We start from the raw sequence: 27,812 nt of genomic DNA on the forward strand, positions 1-27,812 counted from the left end.
AGTTTCTAAACAATGTTAATTAGAATGCAGTTGGCACAGTCAAAGAGATAACAGTCAGGATCCCCATTGGTTATCAGACAAACTCAAGAATAATTATCAGCCCTCACATCTCCATTATTCAACTCTGGGCAACTTTTCCCCTGCCTTACCCTCTCATTGCAGCACCAGAACAATTGTGTCTCGTGAATACTTGGTCTACATCATTCCTCAGCCACAGATCAAGGACTCCACAGGCCACAAGTCTCTTTGTCCAATCTTGTAAAAAACAATCCTATCCCCAACCAGATATTTATCAATCTTGATTGCTTTTTGCAGGAAGTATGTTCCACTCATGTATTTCTCTCTCTTAACAGGCTGTGGTGCTTGGTCAGTTGGAGCATTCAAGACTGAGACTGATAGCTTTTTGTTAGGTGTGATCTCTGCGCTCCTCCAATTCTCTTGCACATCCCTAATTTTCAACACTCCCCATTCGTGTCTTCAGCTGCCTATGCCCTAATCTCTGGAAATTCTTCCTTAAGCCTCTCACTCCTTCTTCAAGTTGCTCCTTAAAACCCACCTCTTTGACCAAGCTTTTGGTCACTTGTCCTAATATCTCTATGTGGCTCGGTGTCAAATTTTGTTTGAAAATGCTTCTGTTAAGCGCTTTGGGATGTTTTACTATATTAAAGCCGCTATATAAATGCAAGTTCTGGTTGTTGTAAGGATATCAAGGGATATGGAGCAAAGGTGGGTAAATCAAGTTGAGGTGCAGATCAGCCATGATCTAACTAAATGGCGGAACAGACTTTACTCCTGTTCCTATCAATGTTTTATTCAATGTTACTACTTGCAGGCTGGCAAGCGTTGCTCTTTGTGGGTGTGATTGATGTATCCTCAGATTAACTGAATAGATTGTTTTCCCAATACCGTACACTAAGAATTTTTCACTTCAATGTCACTCATGGAATTAGACTTTATATATGGACAGGTTCCCGGTTGAACTTCTTTAAATTACAAGGAGGCTCTGCACCATATCAGTGAAGTGTAATGTCTCAGGATTTGTTCAAAGGGAAACTGTCTGAATAGCTCATTAATACAATTAAAATTGATAACTTAATCCACCCAGGAATGGTTGCAATATCTGACTCAGCTAAGTTCGATGAAGATCTGAGAAAGCCATTTGAAATTAATGAGGTGCAAAATCAGTGTTGATGAACACACCGCTGCTTCCCAAGTGTGGCGGTTTGCCATGGCGGTTCAGATTCTGATAACAGAAACTCTAATTAACTCTTAACATGCTCTGGCGCAAATGGACTCTGTTAGCTGTCAATGAGCTGACTCATCGATTGGCAACCATTCCAATCTTGACCTGAGCTTAACCTGGCCACTTCCATAAGGTGATCATTTAACCTTCAGTCCTCGGGCTTTTAATTGGTTGATAAACTCACAAGCACATCACGTTGGAATTTGTTCAGCCAACAAAAGGCTGCTCCCACCTTCAAAATCCAAGAATAAGAAATAATGAGTGTCCAATTTCTTTTTCAGAAAAAAAATTAGGGAAATTAGGGAGAAAAGTTAAATTACAGTTAAAAGCAGGAGAGATGAGCTAAAGAAAGACTTGCATTTACATAGCGCCTTTCATGACCTCAGGTTGTCCCAAGGTGCTTTACACCCAATGAAGTACTTTTGATGTGTAGTCAATGTTGTAATAGAAACATAGAAAATAGGTGCAGGAGCAGGCCATTCGGCCCTTCGCGCCTGCACCGCCATTCAATATGATAATGGCTGATCATGCAACTTCAGTACCCCACCCTTGCCTTCTCTCCATACCCCCTGATCCCTTTAGCCGTAAGGGCCACATCTAAATCCCTTTTAAATATGTCCAACGAACTGGACTCAACAACTTTCTGTGGCAGAGAATTTCACAGGTTCGCAACTCTCTGGGTGAAAAAGTTTTTCCTCATCTCGGTCGTATATGGCTTACCCCTTATCTTTAGACTGTGACTCCTGGTTCTGGACTTCCTCAACATCGGGAACATTCTTCCTGCATCTAACCTGTCTAAACCCGTCAGAATTTTATAAGTTTCTATGAGATCCCTTCTCATTCTTCTAAATTCCAGTGAGTATAAGCCTAGCCGATCCAGTCTTTCCTCATATGTCAGTCTTGCCATCCCGGGAATCAGTCTGGTGAACCTTCGCTGCACTCCCTCAATAGCAAGCACGTCTTTCCTCAGATTAGGAGACCAAAACTGCACACAATACTCAAGGTGTGGCCTCACCATGGCCCTGTACAACTGCAGTAAGACCTCCTTGCTCCTATACTCAAATCCCCTTGCTATGAAGGCTAGCATGCAATTTGCTTTCTTTACTGCCTGCTGTACCTGCATGCCTACCTTCAATGACCGATATACCATGACACCCAGGTTTCGTTGCACCTCCCCTTTTATTAAGCTGTCACCATTCAGATAATAATCTGCCTTCCTGTTTTTGCCACCAAAGTGGATAACCTCACACTTATCCACATTATACTGCATCTGCCATGCATTTGCCCACTCACCTAGCCTGTCCAAGTCACCCTGCAGCCTCCTAGCATCCTCCTTGCAGCTCGCACTGCCACCCAGCTTAGTGTTATCTGCAAACTTGGAGATATTACATTCAATTCCTTTGTCTAAATCATTAATGTATATTGTAAATAGTTGGGGTCCCAGCACTGAACCCTGTGGCACCCCACTAGTCACTGCCTGCCATTCTGAAAAGGACCCGTTTATTCCCACTCTTTGCTTCCTGTCTGCCAATCAGTTCTATCCACGTCAATACCATGTGCCTTATTTTTGCACACTAATCTCTTGTGTGAGACCTTGTCAAAAGCCTTTTGAAAGTCCAAATACACCACATCCACTGGTTCTCCCTTATCCGCTCTACTAGTTATATCCTCAAAAAACTCTAGAAGATTTGTCAAGCATGATTTCCTTTTCATAAATCCATGCTGGCTTGGACCGATCCTGTCACTGCTTTCCAAAAGCGCTGCTATTACATCTTTAATAATTGATTCCAGCATTTTCACCACTACTGATGTCAGGCTAACCGGTTTATAATTCCGTGTTTCTTTTCTCCCTCCTTTTTTAAAAAGTGGGGTTACATTAGCTACCCTCCAATCCATAGGAACTGAACCAGAGTCCATGGAATGTTGGAAAATGACCACCAATGCATCTACTATTTCTAGGGCCACTTCCTTAAGTACTCTGGGATGCAGACTATCAGGCCTTGGGGATTTATCGGCCTTCAGTCCCTTCAATTTCCCCAACACCATTTCCTGACTAATAAGGATTTCCCTCAGTTCCCCCTTCTCGCTAGAACCTCGGTTCCCTAGTATTTTCGGGAGGTTATTCGTGTCTTCCTTAGTGAAGACAGAACCAAAGTATTTGTTCAATTAGTCTGCCATTTCCTTGTTCCCCCATTATGAATTCACCTGATTCTGACTGCAAGGGACCTACATTAGTCTTCACTAATCTTATTCTCTTCACATCTATAGAAGCTTTTTCAGTCAGTTTTTATGTTCCCTGCAAGCCTACTCCCATACTCTCTTTTTCACCTCCTAATTAAACCCTTAGTCCTCCTCTGCTGAATTCTAAATTTCTCCCAGTTCTCAGGTTTTCTGCTTTTTCTGGCCAATTTATATGCCTGTTCCTTGGATTTAACACTATCCCTAATTTCCCTTGTTAGCCACGGTTGAGCCACTTTCCCTTTTTTACTCTTACTCCAGACAGGGATGTACAATTATTGTCGTTTATCCATGTGATATTTAAATGTCTGCCATTGCCTATACACTGTCAACCCTTTAAGTATCATTCTCCAGTCTATCCTAGCCAATTCACGTCTCATACCGTCGAAGTTTCCTTTCTTTAAGTTCCGGACCCTAGTCTCTAATGTAGGAGTTAAGAAATAAGAGAGCGACTAGGCAAAAATGGTTATCAGGGCAAATGGGATTGTCATGTTTTAATATTTTTAAAAATTAGATTGTATTTTAGCAAAACTCAGCACCTTAGCACCGGTAGTTAAGGCTGTTTTTTTTTAAAAAAAGGTGTCCGCCTTGCTTGCGCTCACTTCTAGTGCGGACCGCGCTGTTCGCCATCTTGGTGAGGGCGATAGTGCAGGCGGGATGTGCGTGCGCTGGCAGTATGCAGAGTAGGCAGATCATAATGTCAGTCAGCGTGTAGCGCCGATTTGATGCACGCCCTGTCATTTTCGATGTTACTGCTCCATTAGGCGCCCTCTCCTAAACACCCACAGCTGAATGTGTGGTCAGCTGCACGAGGGACCCGCGGCTGCGCTATTTAAAGGGAAACATCCAAGTTGCAGTTAGGTTGATTATTTCTTTTGTACTGGCTCTTGCAGAACTTGTAGGCATACTGGGTTGCTGGAAGACATTTATAAAGTTGCTGGAAGACATTTATAAAGTTGTTAAAGTGTGCAAGGAGTACTGCTGGACATTGGAAAGGCATTGGCTGCTATTACAAGGTCTCTGAGTACACTACATGCTCCCAGTCATGGGGGCTCTAGTTGCAGTCCACCTCGCACAGCAGCACGACAGGGAGATGGAGGAGAGGTAACAGAAAAGACAAGCTGCTTGCAGAGGGACGAGAAGGAGGGATCCCAGCAGGAGGCCTTACCCACCGAAGCACTTCAGGGAGCATTTCTCCTACCTGTACCTAAGCCAGGAACACTGTGTTCAGCGGCTCCGCTTCACCAAGGAGGTGGTCACAGAACTCTACCACCTCTTGGAACCAGACCTGCAGCTTCAGAGCAGGGTGATGGTGGTGCTGCCAGCGGCCTTCGAGGCAACTGTGGCCCTGAATATTTTCACCCGCAGATCCTTCCAGGCTGAGACAAGACATAGCAATCACCTCGCATTTCACCATCCATCGCTGCATCCTGGAGGTCACAGAGGCTCTATACTTTAGGAAAAGGGACTTCACTATATTCTCTCCATCCAGGAGGAGCGTGTACGTGGCTTTGCCAGGATATCAGGCTTCCCCATAGTGCAGGGCGCCATCGACTGCATACACATGGCTACACAGTTGCCAGATATCAATGGTAAGATGTACCGCAATCGCAAAGAGTACCACTCCACCACGCCAGCACATCATGATGGTGAATGCCCGGTATCCTGGCAACAATCATGATGCCTTCATCCGGCGCCAGTCCGCTGTGCCAGCAATCTTCCAGCCACCACGTCGAACATGAGGTAGGCTTCTAGGCGACAAGGGTATCCGCTCTACACTCTGGCTGATGACTCCCCTCTGCAATCCCACCACTCGTGGCTAGCAATCATATAAAGACAGCTATGATGCCACGAGGAACGGCATCGAGCAAACCATCGGGGTGCTCAACCAATGGTTCCTCTGCCTTGACTGCCTGGGAAGAGCTCTCCAGTATTCACCAGAGCGGGTGTCCCAATTCGTGGTGTTTTGCTGCATCTTCCACAACTTGGCCATTTGAGGGCATAGCCCTTGCCACGACGGGTTCTGCAACTATGTCAGGAGGAGGAAGTGAGGAGGCTGCCTGAAAATCCCCATTCCAGACAAGTTGTCTGTGAGCTCATCATCAGACTCCAGTTCCTCTGAATGAAGCCCCAGATCCCTGTTGCTCAACACTTCCCCCACCTTACCATTCCTGTGTCACGGAACATCACAGCATCCTCTTGACCACAATGCTGAAATGAAAGCCACCACGCTGAAATGAAAGGCACCACAAAACAAACAATCCGAACATAATTTATAAATGATTAATTCAAAAACTACGTAACAAAGCCAACTAATCACCCTTGGGTATTCCCTTAGTTCCTGTCTTTCGTGTGCCCTTGCCTATCCTAGTGCTCTTACGAAGTGCTCCCCCAGTGGCTGCAGCATGGTTGGTGGAATGCTGCTCACTTTCAGTGGGTGAGACTGCAGACAGCCTTGCAGGACAACCTCGAGCAGCTCTGGGCCTAGAAAGCACGGCTGTTGACTGTACCACCTCGGTATGGGCGGCAGCATTCTGAGCTGGCTGACAGGCAACTGCAAGGGCAGTAGTGGAAGTACGAATGCTGTCATCCAGCAGGTCCATGCTCAACGAAGCCATTGGCCTGGGGCGGCGCCTCAGCAATCCCAGTAATTTGTTGGAGGACAGATTGTTGGACTGCTGAGAGACCCTGCACTCCCCTTTCTACACTGATAAACACAGCCACGATGGCAGCAGTCTGAGCTTGCATGGTTGCAAGATGAGCCTGCATTACAGAAGTCTGAGCTTTCACTGCAGCACTCAGACATTGGGTCGCTTCTGCTTGTGCTGCAATGGAAGCTGATGTTATGTATGCAATAAAGATTCAAACTGAGTACTGTTTAACTAAGCAAGGTATAACTTTGCTTCTGCTTTATTTTGGCCCAAAGTGTCTGACTCACAAAATGGCTGGCCTTTTATACCAGAGCAGCACCATGTGCGTGCTGCTCAGTGGCCTCCAGCAATGACACCATCTGGTGGCTACAAACAGCATGTACATACATGACAGCTGAGACATCGCCCATCAGACCCTGCATGATGGTTGGACCTACATGGAGTTGCCCATTACCTCCATCCTGGAATTCATGGACTCCAAGCTGTGTGCAAACCCCTGTGCAAGGTTGGAGCCGGACTCCTCCATGCTCCTTGACAGTGACAATTGGCTCCCTGACAGGCTGCCAATGCACCAAGTATGTCTGTGTGCATGTCCATCATCCTTCTTCTTAAAGTCCTCATCTGACTCCTCTGCAGTAGAACATGTGCAACCTCGCCATCTGGGGGAGCTGGCACCTGCGCTACCTTCTCCCCCTGCTCTGTCTGCAGGCCACTCGTGCTCGGTGATTTCACACTCCAAAGTACACGCAGTGCCATTTTCTGAGCAGTCATACCTGTCGCCCACCTGTTAGCTGCTGCTGGCACTGGTTATGCGCCACCTTGGCCTGCAAGAAAAAGGAAAGTGTGTCAGTGAGTATGGTGCAATGTGTTTGGGTGATATGTCTGTCATAGTTGAATAGCTGGCATTGTGTGCAAGGTGTGAGGTGTGGGTGTGAGGCTTGCAACAGTGGTAGATGTGAAGCTGTGATTGTGAGGTATGAGTCGTGATTGATAGAGATTGTTGGTAGGTGAATGATGGGGGTGTGGTGCATGAGCAGTGTGTGAGGCTTGTGGTGCAATTGGTGGGATATGCCTTTAGAAAATGCATTCACTGAACTTGACCACTAGTGTGAGGTCATTAAACCTCTTTCGGCACTGGATCCAGGTCATGACCGATTTAGCAAACTGCTCCCACTGCCTTCTTGAAGTCTGTCGATAGGGCCTCATGACACCCTGTGGGTAGAGGACCTATTTGCTCCTTTGGAACCCATGCACTAGGGCCTCCAGTGTTTCGTTGGAGAACTGAGGTGCCCTTTTTCTGTCCTGCTGAGCCATAGGTACCTTACACTTTCTTTTGCGACACTAACAATCAGGTGCTTCTTTCAGAAAGCACCTTCCCTTTAAGAAGTGCAGACTGCATTTCACACTGCAGGCTACCTTGAAATAAAGATTACACTTTCCATGAAATTGGGCCCCCTGCTGAGCACTGTCATGCGAACATAAGAAATAGGAGCAGGAGTAGGCCTTATGGCCCCTTGAGCCTGCTCCACCATTTAATATGATCATGGCTGATCCGATCATGGACTCGGGTCTACTTCCCTGCCCGCTCCCCATAACCCCTTATTCCCTTATCGGTTAAGAAACTGTCTATCTCTGTCTTAAATTTATTCAATGGCCCAGTTTCCACAGTTCTCTGAGGCAGCGAATTCCACAGATTTACAACCCTCTGAGAAGAAATTCCTCTTCATCTCAATTTTAAGTGGGCAGCCCCTTATTCTAAGATCATGCCCCCGAGTTCTAGTCTCCCCTGTCAGTGGAAACATCCTCTCTGCATCCACCTTGTCAAGGTAATCTTATACGTTTCGATAAGATCACCTCTCATTCTTCTGAATTCCAATGAGCAGAGGCCCAACCTCAACCTTTCCTCATAACTCAACCCCCTCATCTCCGGAATCAACCAGCAGCGCATTCAGCACTGGGCTTGGTGCTTCAATAATGTTAATTAGCAGGTAGGACGAATTTTGCATTCTGTCTGCATTACTTTCAACAGGCACGGGAAGATCGTGCCTGCCGATCCATGTACCTGTTTCCGGGCCTTTTCAAATTTAGCACCCTAAATGTTTAGTTTGATATCTCGGATTAATAAAGTACCAATAAAGTTATTTATATTAGATTACTAAAACATGGCTACTGACATATAAATAGCTTATTACAGGTTGAGCGTTCGAAATCTGGAAACCTCGGGAGCAAGGCCGTTCTGGATTCCGGGTATTTCCGGATTTTGGAATTTCCTTGCCTGGGCCAAAGTAGGTGGGGTCTGGCAGCTGAGGTAAGGGGCAGAGGGGGGAGAAGGGTGGGAGCCGGGGGGAGCCGGGACCGGGGCGAAGGAGGAGGGCCGGGGCGGGCGATGTCGGGACGGGCGAAGTCGTGGCAAAGTCAGGGCGGGCGAAGTCTGGCCGGAGGTCGGGCCGCCGAGGGCTGGGGCGAGGCCGGGCCGCCGAGGGCTGGGGCGAGGCCGGGCCGCCGAGGGCTGGGGCGAGGCCGGGCCGCTGAGGGCTGGGGCGAGGCCGGGCCGCCGAGGGCTGGGGCGAGGCCGGGCCGCTGAGGGCTGGGGCGAGGCCGGGCCGCCGAGGGCTGGGGCGAGGCCGGGCCGCCGAGGGCTGGGGCGAGGCCGGGTCGCCGAGGGCCGGGGCGAGGCCGGGCCGCCGAGGGCCGGGGCGAGGCCGGGCCGCCGAGGGCCGGGGCGAGGCCGGGCCGCCGAGGGCCGGGGCAAGGCCGGGCCGCCGAGGGCCGGGATGAACGAAGTCGAGCCGCCGAGGTGGGGGGAGTCCGGATTTCAGAACATTTTCCGGTTTCCGGATGACCCCGCCACGGATCGGCCCGGTGTCAGGATTCCGGAACAATCTGAATTTTGGAACTCCGGATTTCGGACGCTCAACTTGTACTGCAGTTCTGATGTTTCTTTCACCAAATTTGAGTTGAAAAGTGCAGAAATGTCACTTCCTGGACTTACCAACAGTGTTTCCTGGGTCATTTGTGGCGTTTTTTTTGCGCGCGCCATTTCCTTCGACGTAGGTATTTAAATCAAATTTTCCCCCAGGAATCTGCACCAGCGTAACTGAGTTAGTTATGATTTTTTTATGTTAGGTTTTTTTGACATCATGTCTGCACCAGTTTTGATGATTTTTCACATTTTGGCCAAATAAATCTCTGCTAGGTCGGCGTATCTGGCCACTCCCGAAAAACCTTCTGGTGAGTTAACAGAAAGAAGCACACATTGAGAAATCGGCGCTGAAAGACGCCATTGTTTCTCATCGAAGTTTTTGGAGGGGAGTCAAGAACACTTTAAATATCCACAATAAAGATGACATTTTTTTTACCTTTCAACAGATTACATGGAAGTTTCATTGAATTCTGAAGTTTTCATTGTTTTTTTTTTACTCAAATGCCACCACTGAACGGCTTCAAACAGGGCTGGAGTGCCAAAGCGTCAGCCGACAGAATCGGCCCCGCGCCCGGACACAGGGGGGTCGGCTACAAAACAAGCCCGGGGCGGGGGGGGCGGGGTGGGGGAGATGGCGATCAGAAGACTGCACCAGGCAGCAAATGAGCCCAGGGTGGGGGGGGGGGGGGGGGGGCGGGGGAGAATTCACAAGACTGCTGAGACCTAGGTGTGGTCCATACAGACCTTGGGGAGAGACAATACAGAACCTGTCCTGCCTGCCTTCCTGCCGTTTTGAGCTTCTTGCAAAGGTAAAATTTAACCATGGGGGCAATACTGGCAATGCCATACCTTCTGCGAGCCTTCTGCATCATGGTGCTACAGAGGAAACAAATGATTCGACGTCATCGCATGAGGAACATCAGAGCCCATAGGGTGCTGGGCAGGAGGTCTTACTCACCTCGGGTATATCTGTGGGTTGGTGAAAGCAGACCTGCAACCTAGAAGCGTCAAGAGGACAGGTTTGTCAGGGTACAGGGCTGCATTGATTATACTCACATCGCCTTGCGAGCACTTTTGGAGAATTCCGAGATGTACAGGAACAGAAAAGGCTTCCACTCCATTAATGTGCAGCTCGTGTATGACGACATGCATCGCATCATGTCAGTCGATGCAAGATACCGTGGGAGCACCCATGATGCGTTCATCCTATGCGAGAGCGCTACATCTGCCATGTTTCAGCAGCAGCCAGAAGGGCAGAGCTGGCTACTGGGAGACAAAGGGTACGGCCTCGCCACCTGGCTCATGACGCTATCCTTCCCTCCTTTTTACTTTGTACAGGGGCCGCCGGGCATCACAGGGTGGCTTTGTACTCCTGCCACTGCTGGTATTCCTGTTCTGACAGGTTCCTTGCCTTATTAGGATAGCCATTTTTAAGCTGGCAGGTCGCGTCCAAATGTCACTTTTTGCTGCAATATGTGCATTGTTTTTCCATGCGTTTCCCCTTACATTCTTTGGAAAGTGACCCACCTTCCCACAGTTATGGCATGTCCCCTTTTTCTGTCCTCCCCCCGTCCCTACTGCAAAAACCCTTTCTTGTTTTATCTTTGTTTGGGATTTTTCATCGCCCCCTCCCTGGACGCCACTAGCCCACTCGACCAGTTCATCATAATCCTGGGTTATAATTACTACCATTTTTATAATGGTCTGGTGTGCAAAGATGAAAATGCAACTTTTTAGAGAGGGTGCCTTTCTGCTGGGTGGGACATATACAGTTGGTCACATTTACAATTGCAATTCCATTGAATAAATGAAAATATTATTTACATTAACTACTTGACCAAGGTCCTGCCACTTCTTTTTACACTGGCCTCCAGATCTTGTGGTGGTCACCAGTGCACAGTAATCTTCTCCAACTTGGTTCCAGTGTTTCTTCATTTCTTTGGGTGGAACGTGTTATGTACGAATAGCGAGTCTGACTGGATACTGTGAGCTCAAAGTAAAGTGTGACCTTGGTCGTTTATTTCAGGTCTCCAGAGTGCCTCTCCAGCCTGTGAGGCCTCCCGAAGTACCTGTGCTCCCAAGGGATTGTGGGATCTCTTGGGACTCCAGGGGATGAGCCCTCTGGTGGCTATACAAGGTATATATAGGTTTACATATATAACAGAACTTTTATGCGACCTCTGCTGGTGTCCAGCTCCTACCATCTGGCCTCAATCACAGTAAATAGTGCCTCCACTTCATCCTGTAAGAAATTCTTGGTCCTAGTACCGCATTGCATCTTCTATTGCAGCTCCGATTTTTCCAATGCTCTCACACAGCACTCAACGTTGTCACACACACAACTGGCTCTTTAAAAATGGCCGATTGCAGACCTGGACCTGTATTGCGCATGTGTGCCCATTGGGATCACGTCAAAAACGTCCTTTTGTTTGCACATGCGCAGAAGGTACGACATCGTTTTTTCGGCGCAGACAGCAGGCTCCACCACTGCCCCCCCCCCCCCCACCCTCACTCCCGCGGCGACTGGACAGGCTGCGCGGCGCCAAATTTGAAAAATACAGCGGGGAAACTTTGAACAAATATTTTTGCCGCATTTCTAGCCTAGAAAAACGGGCGTAACTCTGGCAATACGCCAAAAAAATGGGCTTGAGCAAAACTGAGCTCTTTGGGTTTACTATGATGAAAACATCCCATTTATAAAGTAATTGAGTGACAAATTAGCCTCTTAAAGACACACATATTCCCAGCTGTTTGCACATTATTTTGGACAGTCTGATGTCATTTGCAGTCTTGAGTTTCTAACCATTAATTATAAAGGAGAAAATGGATAACCAACATTATGTTATGAAAGCAAAATCAAATATATATGAAGAGCTTTTACATGTTAGTTTTCAAGAGAAGAACAATTAATTGTGAAGCAATGACCAAAATAAAAAACAGTAAGCTCAGCATGAAATGAGTTCTATTTCTTACATAAAGGGGAAATGTTCAACAATGGCAAGAGTGGTGTGCCCCCACCCCGATCTTCTCCCTTCTTCTCCTGAAGGTGCTGACTCACGCTAGGCTTTGTCGCTAAGAGGTTAAGCAACATATGGAAGTTAACTGCATCTCCTGAGTTACGCATCTACTCTGCATTTAAGGGTGTGCTTCTAGTTTAATCTACTGAACAATTGAACTATTTCTAAAACTTAAGGGTTGGAAATTCGGTCGCGTCTCAGTTGGGATGGCATCCCAGGTGGAGCTGTACATTTTGCGCCGGCAAATGGTTTGCGTCTGCCACCGCAAAATTCATCAGCTGGGCCTGGAGTTTGGAGTGGGACGCTAAGGGAGGTGTTGCACGCCTCTTTTAGGGCGCTAGGCCGGCTGAGCAAAGGAAAATCCCGAGCTAAACAGCTGGCCCCAGAGCACCATAATAGAGGCCTGGGGAAACAAAAACCTGAAAATAAACCACCAAAAACATTCTCAATACACAGCTCATGCCACCACAACATAAATCGCAAAAAAAATAAATAAATACAATCACACTTACCCGAGGTTGGCATTACTTATCTCACTGCGGCCGTTACAGCGTGGAATGCCTGCTTTCACAGGCGTTCCCCACGAGGGCGCGCTACGGGTCAGGTGGCAACCAAAAGTTGAGCCGGTGTCGCAACCAGGGACGTTGCACACTGGCTCGCCTTTCTCGGGTGGTACTGCTCCGCGCCCCATCGACACCGGCACCAAATGTTTCGGCGGGGCACTGTAAGCTGGCCATCTAGGTGGAAGTGCTTTCCGTCGCCATTGCCGCCCCACCGGGACGCTAAGAGGGGCAGCAGAAGACCGAATTTCCATCCCTAATACTTTCTAGAGCATTTGAAAACAGCTGAGGTAACTGCAGCATTTACTGGAGCACAGATGAAATGTTCATAGAAAGGTCATCATGGAAGCCTGACCAATGGAAGCCACTTATTAATTCTGCTGCAAATTAGCTGAAGTGATCTTAGACGATAAGTTAGATTTCATGAACAGACAATAGATAACACAAGTCTCTCTGCTTGTAGTGCTGCTGCTTCGTTAAATACAACTAAGTAACTCCAAATTGTTGGGTTCAACACCAAGGGGCTGAAATTCAGGCACGCCAGAAAGCTGGCACACCAACGATTTTTTACCTGGTTTTACCGCCGGGTGCGATGAGGCAGTCATCGGATCGATTTTCTGCAATTGTAAAATTTTTTTGCGTCGGACCGGATGTCAGTCATAATGGTTGGTGCCCCGGCTGAACCAGGAGTAATAATTGGCCGGCTGATCGGGAAGTCAGCCAGCAAAAATAAAAACATGGCGGCTGCGGCAATATGCCCTCCCCTTGAAGGGCCGCAGTGCTGCCATGGCTCACAGACAAGAAACCAGAAAAACAGAAAAAGCTGTCGGGCATCGCGCGGCGGATCGGCGATTTTTTAAGGTAAATTTTGGGCGGAATGTGCTGGTAGTGTGAGAGCGACGGTGCGCGCTTTGATGACGCGCTTGGGGCGGTCAGCGGGGCGGAAGTGGGGACAGGTCGAAAAATCCCCGAGCTGAATTTGGGTCGTGGTGGCCAATGGACTGCAACGCAGCGGTTACTCGATTCCACCGCATGGCCGCCGCAAAACAGCGGTAAAGGGCCTTATCCAGATCCTGAATTTTAGCCCCCAAGACTTTGTAGGGTTTTCATTGTGCCGCCAATTATCTACCTTTCTTTGACACATTGACTGATGCACAGTTGCAATAGTCCTAGCAGCTCCTTAGTGCCATGCCCAAATAGCCATTCTTCATTTGTGAGCCTAGACAGTGAGTGTAGGCAAACTATTTTCTCGTAATCTAAATATGTGGTAACTTCATTTTCAGCAACTGCAGAGAGCATTGCACAAGTACAGACAATATCACTTACATCTAAGTAGCTTGCATTAACATAGTCAGAACTGTGATCTCCCAGCAATGGATGCAACTTGACTCGATGACAATCATCTGCAAAATATTATTTGTAAGAGGTCATTAGATAGAGTGCTAACTGCTTGAGATGTACATAATGGAACTCAACCAGTCTAGCTTGTCTGTGCATGGGTCTCTAGAGGGGACATTCATTATCCATTCTCTAGAAAATAGTGAACTTTTCACTAGAAAATGCATGTGTCCCTTCAAATTTGAGTATTTAAAGTGCTTTGTAGTACTCTAAATTCAATTCCGGTAAATAAACATAACTTCTTTGCCAGGAACATTGAGCTGTTGATCAAGAATTTTATTTTTTAAAATGAGCAATTTACAAAAGTCCACTTAATCATTTATTGAGTACCAAGAGAAAATTCTCAACAAAAATATACAATTTTCTAGAAATGTGACCAGATGTATAAATACACTGCTGTCTCTAGCAGAACGATGGAACTGGATCGACTGGATTTAGTATTGTGATCATTAAAAAAAGCTTACTGATTCTGGCAAGGGTCACACATGACAGCCTAATTGGGTAAAGTACCAGAGGTTCGTGAATACCCCTGGTACCCCATGCCAGCAGGAATTAGTGCTTTTTGAGGGTGAGAAAAAAAAGGAGGAGAAAATTGGAACAATTATAGGTTGACTGTTGGAAAGAAAAATAGGGGAAAAACACCCCCAGAATACATGCTCATAAAACTGGGAGCCAGTTCGTGGCTAGATTACAATTTTTATGTTTAATTTTTGTGCATCAGGATTTCAAAATGATGGAAGTGAATGAGATATTCTTTGGTACACTGGATGTTTATGGCTGGATTTTTATGTTGCAATGTGACGTATGGAACAAGGTTTTGATATAATGAAAGTATATTCAATCTGGTTCTGCAAATTGCAATTTCATGCCTGGATTTGGATTGCTCTTAGAATTGGGTTTACATTCACTTGGCATAGATTGTCTGTGCTTTTTCCTATCAAGTGTCTCAATAGAGGTAGCTCTGTGACCCCCATTGTGTGGACTATAATTTAGCATATTTGAGGTGTGTAATGAAGTTTGCTGAATTCACAGCACGGTAACCTCATGACAAGTTGACAAGTCTTTCACATTGGAAACACAGATATGCTGTCTGAAACAGGCTGTGATTCCAACCTGCCTGGGCAATTTATCAATTCTCTAAGAAATGCAGTGGCACCTCTGCTCCAAAATGAATATATAAAAATTACGTGAAAAAAAAATCAAAGAATAATGCAAAACAAGATTTTCACAATTCTGCATTTTACCCTAATTTTACTTGAAGCTGTAAATAGGTTATAAAATTATTACAAAGATTATGTATCAAGCAGTCCAGATGGATTTTGAAAGCTGCAAAGGATATTTGGCATTCAGATCTTGATCATTCTTAGATTTTTAGTTAGGTTGCATTTCACATTGAGTCTTCACTTTGTCCCTTCTCATCGAATGACTTTGCTACTTACTGAAGGATGATACATTCTCAGTGTACATTGCGTTTCCTCTCCTTTGGATACCAGTGCCTTTATCACTATCTAGTACCAGTGGAAAATCGGCTATCACCCCAAGGATAAGATAGTGCCAACAATTAAATACTCAAATACTCGACTGTACACATGCTGATCCACAGTTTTACTCAAGACACCATTAGTGCAGTAAGCCTGCGCACGAAGGAAGTGTTTTGCTTTGTTTTTAAGAACATAAGAAATAGGAGCAGGAGTAAGTCATTCGGCCCCTCGAGCCTGCTCCGCCATTTAATAAGATCATGGCTGATCTGATCGTGGACTCAGCTCCACTTCCCTGCCCGCTCCCCATAATCCTTTACTCCCTTATCGCTCAAAAATCTGTCTATCTCCGCCTTAAATATATTCAATGACCCAGCCTCCACAGCTCTCTGGGGCAGAGAATTCCATAGATACAACCCTCTATTTCTCCTCATCTCAGTTTTAAATGGGCGGCCCCTTATTCTGAGACTATGTCGCCTAGTTTTAGTTCCCCCTATGAGTGGAAATATCCTCTCTGCATCCACCTTGTCAAACCCCCTCATTATCTTATAAGTTTCAATAAGATCACCTCTCATTCTTCTGAACTCCAATGAGTATAGGCCCAATCGACTCAATCTATCTTCATATGTCAACCCCCTCACCTCCGGAATCAACCTAGTGAACCTTCTCTGAATAGCCTCCAATGCAAGTATATCCTTCCTTAAATACGGAGACCAAAACTGTATGCAGTACTCCAGGTGTGGCCTCGCCAATACCCTGTACAGTTGAAGCAGGACTTCTCTGATTTTATACTCTATCCCCCTTGCAATAAAGGCCAACATTCCATTTGCCTTCCTGATTATTTGCTGTACCTGCATACTAACTTTTTGTGTTTCATGTGCAAGGACCCCCAGGTCTCTCTGTACTGAAGCACCTTGCAATTTTTCTCCATTTAAATTATAATTTGGTTTTCTATTATTTCTGCCAAAGTGGATAACCTCACATTTTCCCACATTGTACTCCACCTGCCAAATTTTTGCCCACTCACTTAGCCTGTCTATATCCCTTTGTAGATTTTTTTGTGTCCTCCTCAAAATTTGCTTTCCCACCCATCTAAATATCATCAGCAAACCTGGCTACATTACACTTGGTCCCTTCATTCAAGTTATTAATATAGATTGTAAATAGTTGAGGACCCAGCACCGATCCCTGCCGCACCCCACTAATCACTGTTTGCTAACCGGAAAATGACCCATTTATCCCGACTCTCTGTTTTCTGTTAGTTAGCCAATTCTCTATTACCCCCAACCCGGTGAGCTTTTATCTTGTGCAGTAACCTCTTATGTGGCACCTTATCGAATGCCTTCTGGAAATCCAAATACACCACATCCATTGGTTCCCCCTTATCCACCCTGCTTGTTACATCCTCAAAGAACTCCAGCAAATTTGTCAAACATGATTTCCCTTTCATAAAACCATACTGACTCTGCTTGATTGAATCATGCTGTTCCAAATGTCCCGCTACTGCTTCCTTAATAATGGAGCCCAACATTTTCCCAACGACAGATGTTAGGCTAACTGGTCTATAGTTTCCTGCTTTTTGTCTGCCGTCTTTTTAAAATTGGGGCGTTACATTTGCGGTTTTCCAATCCACTGGGATTGCCCCAGAATCCAGGGAATTTTGGTAGATTACAACCAATGCATCCACTATCTCTGCAGCCACTTCTCTTAAGACCCTAGGATGTAAAGCATCAGGTCCAAGGGACTTGTCTGCCTTTAGTCCCATTATTTTACCTTGTACTACTTCATTAGTGATAGTGATTGTATTAAGTTCCTCCCTACCTATAGCCTTGATTATCCACTATTGGGATGTTTTTAGTGTCTTCTACCGTGAAGACCGATACAAAATATTTGTTCAATGTCTTGCCGTTTCCCTGTTCTCCAGTATTAATTCTCAAGTCTCATCCTCCAGGGGACCAACATTTACTTTAGCCACTCTTTTCCTTTTTATGTACCAGTTTTTATATTTCATTTTAGTTTATTTTCATAATCTACCTTCCCTCTCTTTATTATTTTTTTAGTCGTTCTTTACTGGCTTTTAAAAATTTCCCAATCCTCTGGCCTCCCACTAGTCTTGGCCACATTGTATGCCTTTGTTTTCAATTAGATACCCTCCCTTATTTCCTTAGTTAGCCACGGATGGTTATCCCTTCTCTTAGTCTTTTCTACTCATTGGGATATATTTTTGTTGCAAGTTATGAAATATCTCCTTAAATATCTGCCACTGCTCATCAACCATACCATTCTTTAGTCTATTTTCCCAGTCCACTTTAGCCAACACTGCCCTCATACATTTGTAGTCTCCTTTATTTAAGCTTAGGACCCTAGTTTGAGAACCAACTTTCTCACTCTCCAACTGAATTTGAAATTCAACGATATTATGGTCACTCATTCCTAGAGGATCTTTTACTATGAGATAATTTATTAACCTTTTTCTTTTCTGCTCCCTCTTCTGAATGTGTTCACTTTTGTTTACTTTGGTTTAAAAGCTATGCATCATCACCAAACCAACAGAGACAAAGCTGGGAGAGACCCAGGCTGACAAACCCAGAGCTCTGAGTTAGGAATCTACAAATTGATGCAAGTGAGTTTGACAAAATTCCTCAGGGGTTCTACTGGTCTTCTGCATTATCAGTGGCACTCCCCCGCCCCCCCCCCCCCCCCCACACCCCCTCAGGAAACACAAGACACCCAGAGATGAGGGACTTCAGTTACGTGGAGAGACTAAAGAAACCGAGATTGTTCTCCTCAGTGCAGAGGGGAGATTTATTGGATGTGTTCAAAATTGACTGGTTTTGATAGAGTAAATAAGGAGAAACTGTGTCCATTGGCAGGAGGTTCGGCAAACAGAGGACACAGATTTAAGGTAATTGGCAAAAGAACAAAAGGGGCGATCAGGAGGATTTTTTTACGTAGCAAGTTATGATGATCTGGGATTCACTACCTGAATGGTGGTGGAAGCAGATTCAATCATAACTTTCAAAAGGAAATTGGATAAATAATTGAAGGGGAAAATATTACAGGGCTATGTTGAAAGCTGGGGGAGTGGGACTAATTGGATAGTTCTTTCAAAGAGCCAGCACAGGCACAATGGGCCAAAATAGACTCTTCCTGTGCTGTATCATTCTAGATTCTATATTGCCATTTCTGCGAGGGCCCCATTGATGGGATGTAGCAAGCAGGTTGGAGCCCTGTGAGGTCAATTGTTTGTTAAAAAGGAATACTTCCTGGACCACTCTTTTCCTCGGGAGCCAATCAGAGCTGTAGCTGAGGCCAATAAGCCAGATGATGTAGTTTCTGGTGTATAGGGAAGGCGGGCACTAAAGTAGTGCCCCAAGTGGCACTTGCGCCCAACTGGCCCCTTGAAAACTGGTGCCCTCCCACGGACTCTGCAACCTCTGGCAATGGGTCAGTGTTGGAGGGCATCAGCAGATGCAATCCTAATGCAAAATGCCAGGATTGATGCCCATAAAAACTTCGGGGCCAACACGTTTAACAGTGCTTCATATATATATATATATATAATATATTCGGCCGCCTGAGGAAAAGAGTGTTTGAAGACCAGACCCTCAAAACTGTCACCAAGCTCATGGACTACAGGGCTGTAGTAATACCAGCCCTCCTGTATGGCTCAGAAACATGGACCATGTACAGCAGACAACTCAAGTCGCTGGAGAAATACCACCAACGATATCTCTTGCAAGATCCTATAAAAAATCCCTGAGAGGACAGACGTACCAATGTTAGTGTTCTCATCCTGGCCAATATCCCCAGCATTGAAGCACTGACCACACTTGATCAGCTCTGCTGGGCAGGCCACATCGTTCGCATGCCAGACACGAGACTCCCAAAGCAAGCGCTCTACTCGGAACTCCTTCATGGCAAACGAGTCAAAGGTGGACAGTGGAAACATTACAAGAACACCCTCAAAGCCTCCCTTATAAAGCGCGATATCCCCACTGACGCCTGGGAGTCCCTGGCCAAAGATCGCCCTAAATGGAGGCAGTGCATCCGGGAGGGCGCTGAGCTCCATGAGTCTCGTCGCCGAGAGCATGCAGAAATCAAGCGCAGGCAGCGGAACGAGCGTGCGGAAAACCAGTCCCACCCACCCCTTCCCTCAATGACTATTTGACCCACCTATGACAGAGACTGTGGTTCCCGTATTGGACTGTACAGCTACCTAAGAACTCATGTTAAGAGTGGAAGCAAGTCTTTCTCGATTCCGAGGGACTGCCTATGATAATGATGATATACATATATATGTTCTGTGCTCACTAACTTACAGGCAATGATGTTTTCATGTCTACTTTTGGTTCTGTTTTCTTTTTTCTTCGACATTTCCCGGCACGAAGTTTGACCCTCAAAGAAACTCTGGGGGGAAAGAAATCCAGTTTAGAGATCACACAACCACAAAAACTTTTACTTCTTCCTTTGTTCACACCTCCTTCTCCTGATGCCACTGAATCTTGCTGTGGGTAGAGTTCCATAGCATCGATACCCCTCTCTTACCTGGCCCAAGTGTTTACATCCACACACTGTCAGCAGGATATTTGGTCACAGAGATCATCACAGCTGAGCTTGATTCTATTCTCACCCAATGTGAAATCTGGAACGCTCGTAAAATACAGCTGGGGCTAGGTCAATTGAGAATTTAAAAACTTGAGATTTCTAGACTTTTAATAAGTAAAAGTATTAAAGATATGGGGCCCAAATTTCCCGAACCTCTTTTTCTGGCGCCCTCACTCGAGCTGTGCCACTTGTCTGCCTCCAAGCGCGCCAAAAAAAGACCTCCGTATTTTGGATGCTCTCCAGCCTCTCCTCCGTCGTGGCGTAGCGTGGCCCAATGGATTGGGGGTGGAGCCAGGTCCCGGAGTTGAAAACAGTGCCGGGATCTCTGCACATGCGCGCTAGAGTCTGCGCACATGTGCAGTAGTTCCTGGTAGGCCGTTTCTGCAAACGCACGCTGCGCGCTGTGTGGGAGGGGCTGAAGCACGCCGTCCCTAGCCCTGGCCGAATGGGCTCCCTATTTTTTATTTGTTACTTACTGATTGATTTTGGTGCTTTAGGGGCAGGGTTCCTTCTATTTTATTTGTTAATTCATTGCTTATTATTTTTTGTGCTTGATTTGGTGCTTGGTGATGCTTTAAATGTAGTTACTTGCGCCGATTTCTTAACTGTAAGTAAGGTCTTTCTGTGCGGACAAAAGTGAACACATACACTGCCCTAAGTTAGTTTAGTACAACTTTTTTCTGGCCAAATTGGCATAAGTGGCTGGGAACGCCCCCTTTTGAAAAAAAAACTGACCTAACAAAAAAACCTAACGAACTCACTTACACTGGTGCAAATTAAATAGCCATATTTGCAACTAAAAAGATACACCAGAAAAATCAAGTTACGCCAAAAAAAAACGGTGCAACTCATGGGGAAATTTGGGCCCATGGAAACAAGGCGGGTAAATGGAGTTAAGATACAGATAGTGGAACAGGCTCCTGGGGCTCAATGGTTTACTCCTGTTCCTGTGCTCCCTGGATGATACCCATACCCACTTACGTCATTGGGGAAGCTAACCTCAATAGGTAAGTTCAAAGCTATTCTGAACGATCACAGAGAGTCACAACATGTTTTAGCTTGCCAACAATGTTACAACAACTACAATTAGTGTCCTAGAAACCACAGTGAAATCCAGAGGTCATCCTACAAGTGAGAACAAAGGATTTCACCAGTGATTCGGCTTTCTAAATGCTTTAATATATTCTTGAAGCTGAATGGTTGAGCTGCCGTTCTTCCTCATGCAGGTCACAAAGTGTTGATCCTGTGTAATTTCCCCCAATGTTACCTTTAAGACTAAACTGAATTATTTGTGGTTGATTGTCAAGGACTTCTAAATGGAGCAAAAAGATCAAGCAACACTCTTAGAAATCTCACTTTTGTGTACAGGGCTGAGAGCATGTTTCAAAAATTATTCAAAAGCAAAATGTGCGTGACGGGAACTGAATGCAGAGATATAAAATTGCCATTGCAAACAGGAAATTATTGGTGGGTTAGAAAATGTATAAAATACAATAACATCTATGGAAATAATGCAAAAGTCATAAACCGTAGAATTATTAAACATTTCAACATATTAAAATGGGAGTATAAACACACTCATATGCACATATATCTACTTTTAATTCAAAGTTGCTTAATTCCAGCTATCTAATAATTCAATTTTTAGCACTAAATTCCTCCTTTGCTGTGTTATTTTGTAGCTTAATTAAAACTGGATAAGGTATTTTTTAAACCATAAAACTGACTGAATAATCACGCTTAGACTAAATATATACATATATATAAAACACAAATGTATCTGTAACAGAACATTGTGTTCACTAAAATACCTTAAGAAACATTTGAGAGGAGGAGGGATTCTAGGCTCCACTTGATGTATCATTATCAGTGGGCAAACTGGAATCAGAATGGAAAGTGTGCTACAACTGGCACGGAACAGATCAACAAGAGGGAATAGCCAGAAACTAATGAGACGACTGGTTAAGAAAGATGTACACAGGTTCAGATTTTCCCACGAACAATTGTTGACTGGAACCAGTTAGATAACGAAATACTGTAGTAACTGCAAGCTCACTCAACACATTTAAACAGTAACTGAAGAATTTGAATGAGTAATTTCACTGTTGCGCTCACCCAGTGTTCACACCCTTTAAAAAGTTAGAGCTTAGACTGCATATGTTAACTCAACCTAGTCAAGACAAGTCAAGAACTTTGTTTGTACCACAGGTGACCACGTGAAACTGGTCAATGTGATTCTCTGGCTATGATTAGATAGATAAGACTGGAACCAGGTGAGTGCAGTCCCACCCAGCTGGACGACAATGGACAGGCATTGGAGGAGGATGAAGTGGTCAATCATCACCGTCATCAGAGGCAGTCCCTCGAAATCAAGGAAGATTTACTTCCACTCTAAAAGTGGGTTCTTAGGTGACTGAACAGTCCAATATGGGAATTACAGTCTCTATCACAGGTGGGGCAGCAGTTGTTTAAGGAAAGGTTGGGTGGGGAGTCTGGTTTGCCACACGCTCCTTCTGCTGCCTGCGCTTGCTTTCTGCATGCTTTCGTCGACTAGACTCGAGGTGCTCAGTGCCCTCCCGGTTGCTCTTCCTCTACTTAGGGTGGTCTTTGGCCAGGGACTCCCAGGTGTCGGTGGGGATGTTGCATTTTATCAAGGAGGCTTTGAGGGTGTCCTTGAAACGTTTCCTCTGCCCACCTGGGTCGCGCTGCTGTGTAGGAGTTCCGAGTTGAGCGCTTGCTTTGGGAGTCTTGTGTCGGGCATGCGAACAATGTGGCCCGCCCAACGGAGCTGGTCGAGTGTGGTCAGTGCTTCGATGCTGCGGATGTTGGCCTGATCGAGGATACTAACATCGGTGCAATTCTCCTCCCAGCGGATTTGTCGGATCTTGCGGAGACATCATTGGTGGTATTTCTCCAGCGATTTGAGGTGTCCACTGTATATAGTCCACGTCTCTGAGCCACACAGGAGGGCGGGTATCACTGCAGCCCTGTAGACCATAAGCTTGGTGCAAGATTTGAGGGCCTGATCTTCGAACACTCTCTTCCTCAGGCGGCCGAAGGCTGCGCTGGTGCACTGGAGGTCGTGTTGAACCTCGTCGTCAATGTCTGTCCTTGCTGATAATAGGCTCCCGAGGTATGGAAAGTGGTCTACGTTGTCCAGGGCCGCGCCGTGGATCTTGATGACTGGGTGACAGTGCTGTGTGGCGGGATCAGGTTGGTGGAGGACCTTTGTCTTATGGATGTTTAGTGTAAGGCCTATGCTATCGTGCGCCTCAGTGAAGATGTTGCCTATGACTTGGAGTTCAGCCTCTGAATGGGTGCAGACGCAAGCGTCGTCCGTGTACTGTAGCTTGACGACAGAGGATGGGATGGTCTTGGATCTGGCCTGGAGGCGACGAAGGTTGAACAGGTTCCCACTGGTTCTGTAGTTTAGTTCCACTCCAGCGGGGAGTTTGTTGAGTGTGAGATGGAGCATTGCGCGAGGAAGATCGAGAAGAGGATTGGCGTGATGACGTAGACCTGCTTGACCTTGGTCCGGACTTGGATTGGGTCTGTGGTGGATCTGTTGGTCAGGATCACGGCTTGCATGTCGTTGTGGAGCAGGCGGAGGATGGCGACAAACTTTTGGGGGCAGCCGAAATAGAGGAGGAGGACGCTCCATAGTCCCTCGCGGTTAACAGTGTCAAAGGCCTTTGTAAGGTCAAAGAAGGCCATGTACAAGGGTTGGTGCTGTTCCCTGCATTTATCTTGCAGTTGTAGCGCCGTAAAGATCATCTCCGTTGTACACCGTAATGGACAGAATCCGCTTTGGGGGTTGAAGTTCGGGCCAGAGGGGGCTTAGACAGTGAGAGAGGGAAGATTTGAGGGAGAAAGAAATGGAAGATGGCAGCAGATGGTCAGAGGGAGGTTTGTTTGGGGGAGAGCTCCCTAGGGAGCTGCTATCCCATCCGCTATCTTGTGCAATACACTTGTCTAACTAAACCTCAGTTTTGAAATTTTCAATTAACCTAGCTTTTGAGGGAGCGAGTTCCAGATTTCCACTACCCTTTGTGTGAAGAAGTGCTTCCTGATATCATCCTTGAACTGCCTAGCTCTAATTTTAAGGTTTTGAACTCCCCCCAACAGAGGAAATAATTTCTATCTGCCTTTCCTATCAAAACCTTTAATCATCTGAAGCACCTCAATTGGATCAGCCCTTAATATTCTATACTCAAGGGAAACAAGCCTCGTTTATACAACCTGCCTTAATAATTGTCTGGGCAGAGTGGAGGAAACTTCACTCTCCTTCTAATTGTGCTGTACCTGACGTGGAAGTTACTGATGCCACTTCTGGATAACGGCAATGATTAAATGTCCCCAATCCTCACCACTAGCATTCCTAACTTTGATGAACCTGAAATTCAGAAAAGAAAATTCTGGCCTAATTGATTTTCCCGATCGGTAACTGCGGAACCAGCTCCAGTTTTTATCTCCGTGATAAAATGTCAATCTCTTTTTGAAGTAGGACTGAAAACAGACAACCACAAAAAAAATCTTAGGCTCATCACAAATTCAATCAAACATTTTCTGCTGAAATTCAGGAGATTTTGTTTCATTCCTTCAAATAGAAACATTAATTCATTGCAGTAGATATGTCCCAAGACATCTGAAATGATCTTTGGATGCAACATAGGATGGTTGATGTTCTTTGATCCTCACCTCGTACTCTTGTTTGAAGCCATAGCCCTCTGCAGTCTTCATTTGGTTGATGTGCTGCAGGAGGTCGGCCACTCGGACTGCAGGGTGCAGCTGGCCAGTCTGGTATGGAGAGCCAGCTCGACCACGTGGACTCCGAGAGAAACTTCCTAACAAGCTGCTCGATTCGTTCATCATGTTGCGCTGTTCGTCTGTTGGGCAATTTGAAGGGGGGGCGGTTGGGGAAGAGAAAAAGAGAAGAAAACAAAACTGTTAACAGCTTAGAGAAGCAAAACTTGACAAAGTGAAACAGAAGCACACATCTTAGGACTCAGCCTTGATTCAGTGGTAGCACACAAGCCTCAGAGTTCATTAGAAAGGGCCACATTACAGCAAAATTCTAAAGGGGCAAAGTGTGTTAAAAAGACAAGCCTGAAGGCTCTGTGCCTCAATGCGAGGAGTATTCGTAATAAGGTAGATGAATTAACTGTGCAGATAGCTGTTAACGGATATGATGTAATTTGGATTACGGAGACATGGCTCCAGGGTGACCAAGGCTGGGAACTCAACATCCAGGGGTATTCAACATTCAGGAAGGATAGACAGAAAGGAAAAGGAGGTGGGGTAGCATTGCTGGTTAAAGAGAAAATTAATGCAATCGTAAGGAAGGACATTAGCTTGGATGATGTGGAATCTGTATGGGTAGAGCTGTGGAATACCAAAGGGCAGAAAACGCTAGTGGGAGTTGTGTACAGACCACCAAACAGCAGTAGTGAGGTTGGGGACAACATCAAACACGAAATTAGGGATGCGTGCAATAAAGGTATAGCAGTTATCATGGGCAACTTTAATCTACATATAGATTAGGCTAACCAATAGCAATACGGTGGAGGAGGATTTTCTGGAATGTATTAGGGATGGATTTCTAGACCAATATGTCGAGGAACCAACCAGGGAGCTGGCCATCCTAGAGTGGGTGATGTGTAATGAGAAAGGACTAATTAGCAATCTTGTTGTGCGAGACCCCTTGGGGAAGAGTGGCCATAACATGGTAGAATTCTTTATTAGGATGGAGAGTGACGCAGTTAATTCAGAAACTAGGGTTCTGAACTTAAGGAAAGGTAACTTCGATAGTATGAGACGTGAATTGGCTAGAATAGACTGGCGAATGATACTTAAAGGGTTGATGGGATACTTATAGGCAATGACAAACATTTAAAGATCACGTGGAAGAACTTCAACAATTGTACATCCCTGTCTGGAGTAAAAAAAAAATGGGGAAGGTGGCTCAACCATGGCTAACAAGGGAAATTAGGGATAGTGTTAAATCCAAGGAAGAGGCATATAAGTTGGCCAGAAAAAGCAGCAAACCTGAGGACTGGGAGAAATTCAGAATTCAGCAGAGGAGGACAAAGTGTTTAATTAGGAGGGGGAAAATAGAGTATGAGAGGAAGCTTGCTGGGAACATAAAAACTGACTGCAAAAGCTTTTATAGATATGTGGAGAGAAAAAGATTAGTGAAGACAAACGTAGATCGCTTGCAGTCAGATTCAGGTGAATTTATAATGGGGAACAAAGAAATGGCAGACCAGTTGAACAAATACTTTGGCTCTGTCTTCACGAGGGAAGACACATATAACCTTCCGGAAATACTAGGGGACCGAGGGTCTAGCGAGAAGGAGGAACTGAAGGAAATCCTTATTAGTCAGGAAATTGTGTTAGGGAAATTGATGGGATTGAAGGCTGATAAATTTCCAGTGTCTGATAGTCTGCATCCCAGAGTACTTAAGGAAGTGGCCCTAGAAATAGTGGATGCATTGGTGATGATTTTCCAACAGTCTATCGACTCTGGATCAGTTCCTATGGACTGGAGGGTAGCTAATGTAATACCACTTTTTAAAAAAAGGAGGGAGAGAGAAAATGGGTAATTATCGACCTGTTAGCATTACATCAGTAGTGGGGAAAATGTTGGAATCAATTATTAAAGATGAAATAGCAGCGCATTTGGAAAGCAGTGGCAAGATCGGTCCAAGTCAGTATGGATTTTTGAAAGGGAAATCATGCTTGACAAATCTCCTAGAATTTTGTGAGGATGTAACTTGCAGAGTGGACAAGGGAGAACCAGTGGATGTGGTGCATTTGGACTTTCAAAAGGCTTTTGACAAGGTCCTGCACAAGAGATCGGTGTGCAAAATCAAAGCACATGGTACTGGGGGTAATGTATTGATGTGGATAGAGAACTGGTTGGCAGACAGGAAGCAGAGAGTAGGGATAAACGGATCCTTCTCAGAATGGCAGGCAGTGACTAGTGGGATGCCGCAGGGCTCAGTGCTGGGACCCCAGCTATTTACAATATACATCAATGATTTAGATGAAGGAATTGAGTGTAATATCTCCAAGTTTGCAGATGACACTAAACTGGGTGGCGGTGTGAGCTGTGAGGAGGATGCTAAGAGGCTGCAGGGTGACTTGGACAGGTTCGGTGAATGGGCAAATGCATGGCAGATGCAGTATAATGTGGATAAATGTGAGGTTATCCACTTTGGTGGCAAAAACATGAAGACAGAATATTATCTGAATGGCAGCAGATTAGAAAAAGGGGAGGTGCAACGAGACCTGGATGTCATGATACATCAGTCATTGAAAGTTGGCATGCAGGTACAGCAGGCGGTGAAGGAGGAAAATGGTATGTTGGCCTTCTAGGGGATTTGAGTATAGGAGCAGGGAGGTCTTAATGCAGTTGTACAGGGCCTTGGTGAGGCCTCACCTGGAATAGCGTGTTCAGTTTTGGTCTCCTAATCTGAGGAAGGACGTTCTTGCTATTGAGGGAGTGCAGCGAAGGTTCACCAGACTGATTCCCGGGATGGCAGGATTGACATATGAGGAGAAACAGGATCGACTGAGCCTGTATTCACTGACATTTAGAAGAATGAGAGGGGATCTCATAGAAACATATAAAATTCTGACAGGACTGGACAGGTTAGATGCAGGAAGAATGTTCCCAATGTTGGGCAAGTCCAGA

At 45.7% G+C, this 27,812-nt stretch overlaps 1 protein-coding gene across 14 annotated transcripts in view; it reads right to left on the bottom strand.

Annotated features, from left to right (window-relative positions):
* ptprub (protein tyrosine phosphatase receptor type Ub) overlaps positions 1 to 27,812 on the bottom strand; it is a 1,307,170-nt gene that overhangs the window by 102,592 nt on the left and 1,176,766 nt on the right. For all 14 annotated transcript variants that reach the window (XM_070898914.1, XM_070898921.1, XM_070898913.1 and 11 more), the window contains 3 exons: positions 24,815 to 25,002; positions 19,831 to 19,918; positions 13,959 to 14,035 (listed from right to left, as the gene is read on the bottom strand). In XM_070898914.1, the coding sequence (XP_070755015.1) occupies positions 13,959 to 14,035; positions 19,831 to 19,918; positions 24,815 to 25,002 (353 nt within the window). The remainder of the gene's footprint in view (positions 1 to 13,958; positions 14,036 to 19,830; positions 19,919 to 24,814; positions 25,003 to 27,812) is intronic.

This window comes from Pristiophorus japonicus, chromosome 14, assembly GCF_044704955.1.
Source record: "Pristiophorus japonicus isolate sPriJap1 chromosome 14, sPriJap1.hap1, whole genome shotgun sequence".
Classification (NCBI taxonomy): domain Eukaryota; kingdom Metazoa; phylum Chordata; class Chondrichthyes; family Pristiophoridae; genus Pristiophorus; species Pristiophorus japonicus.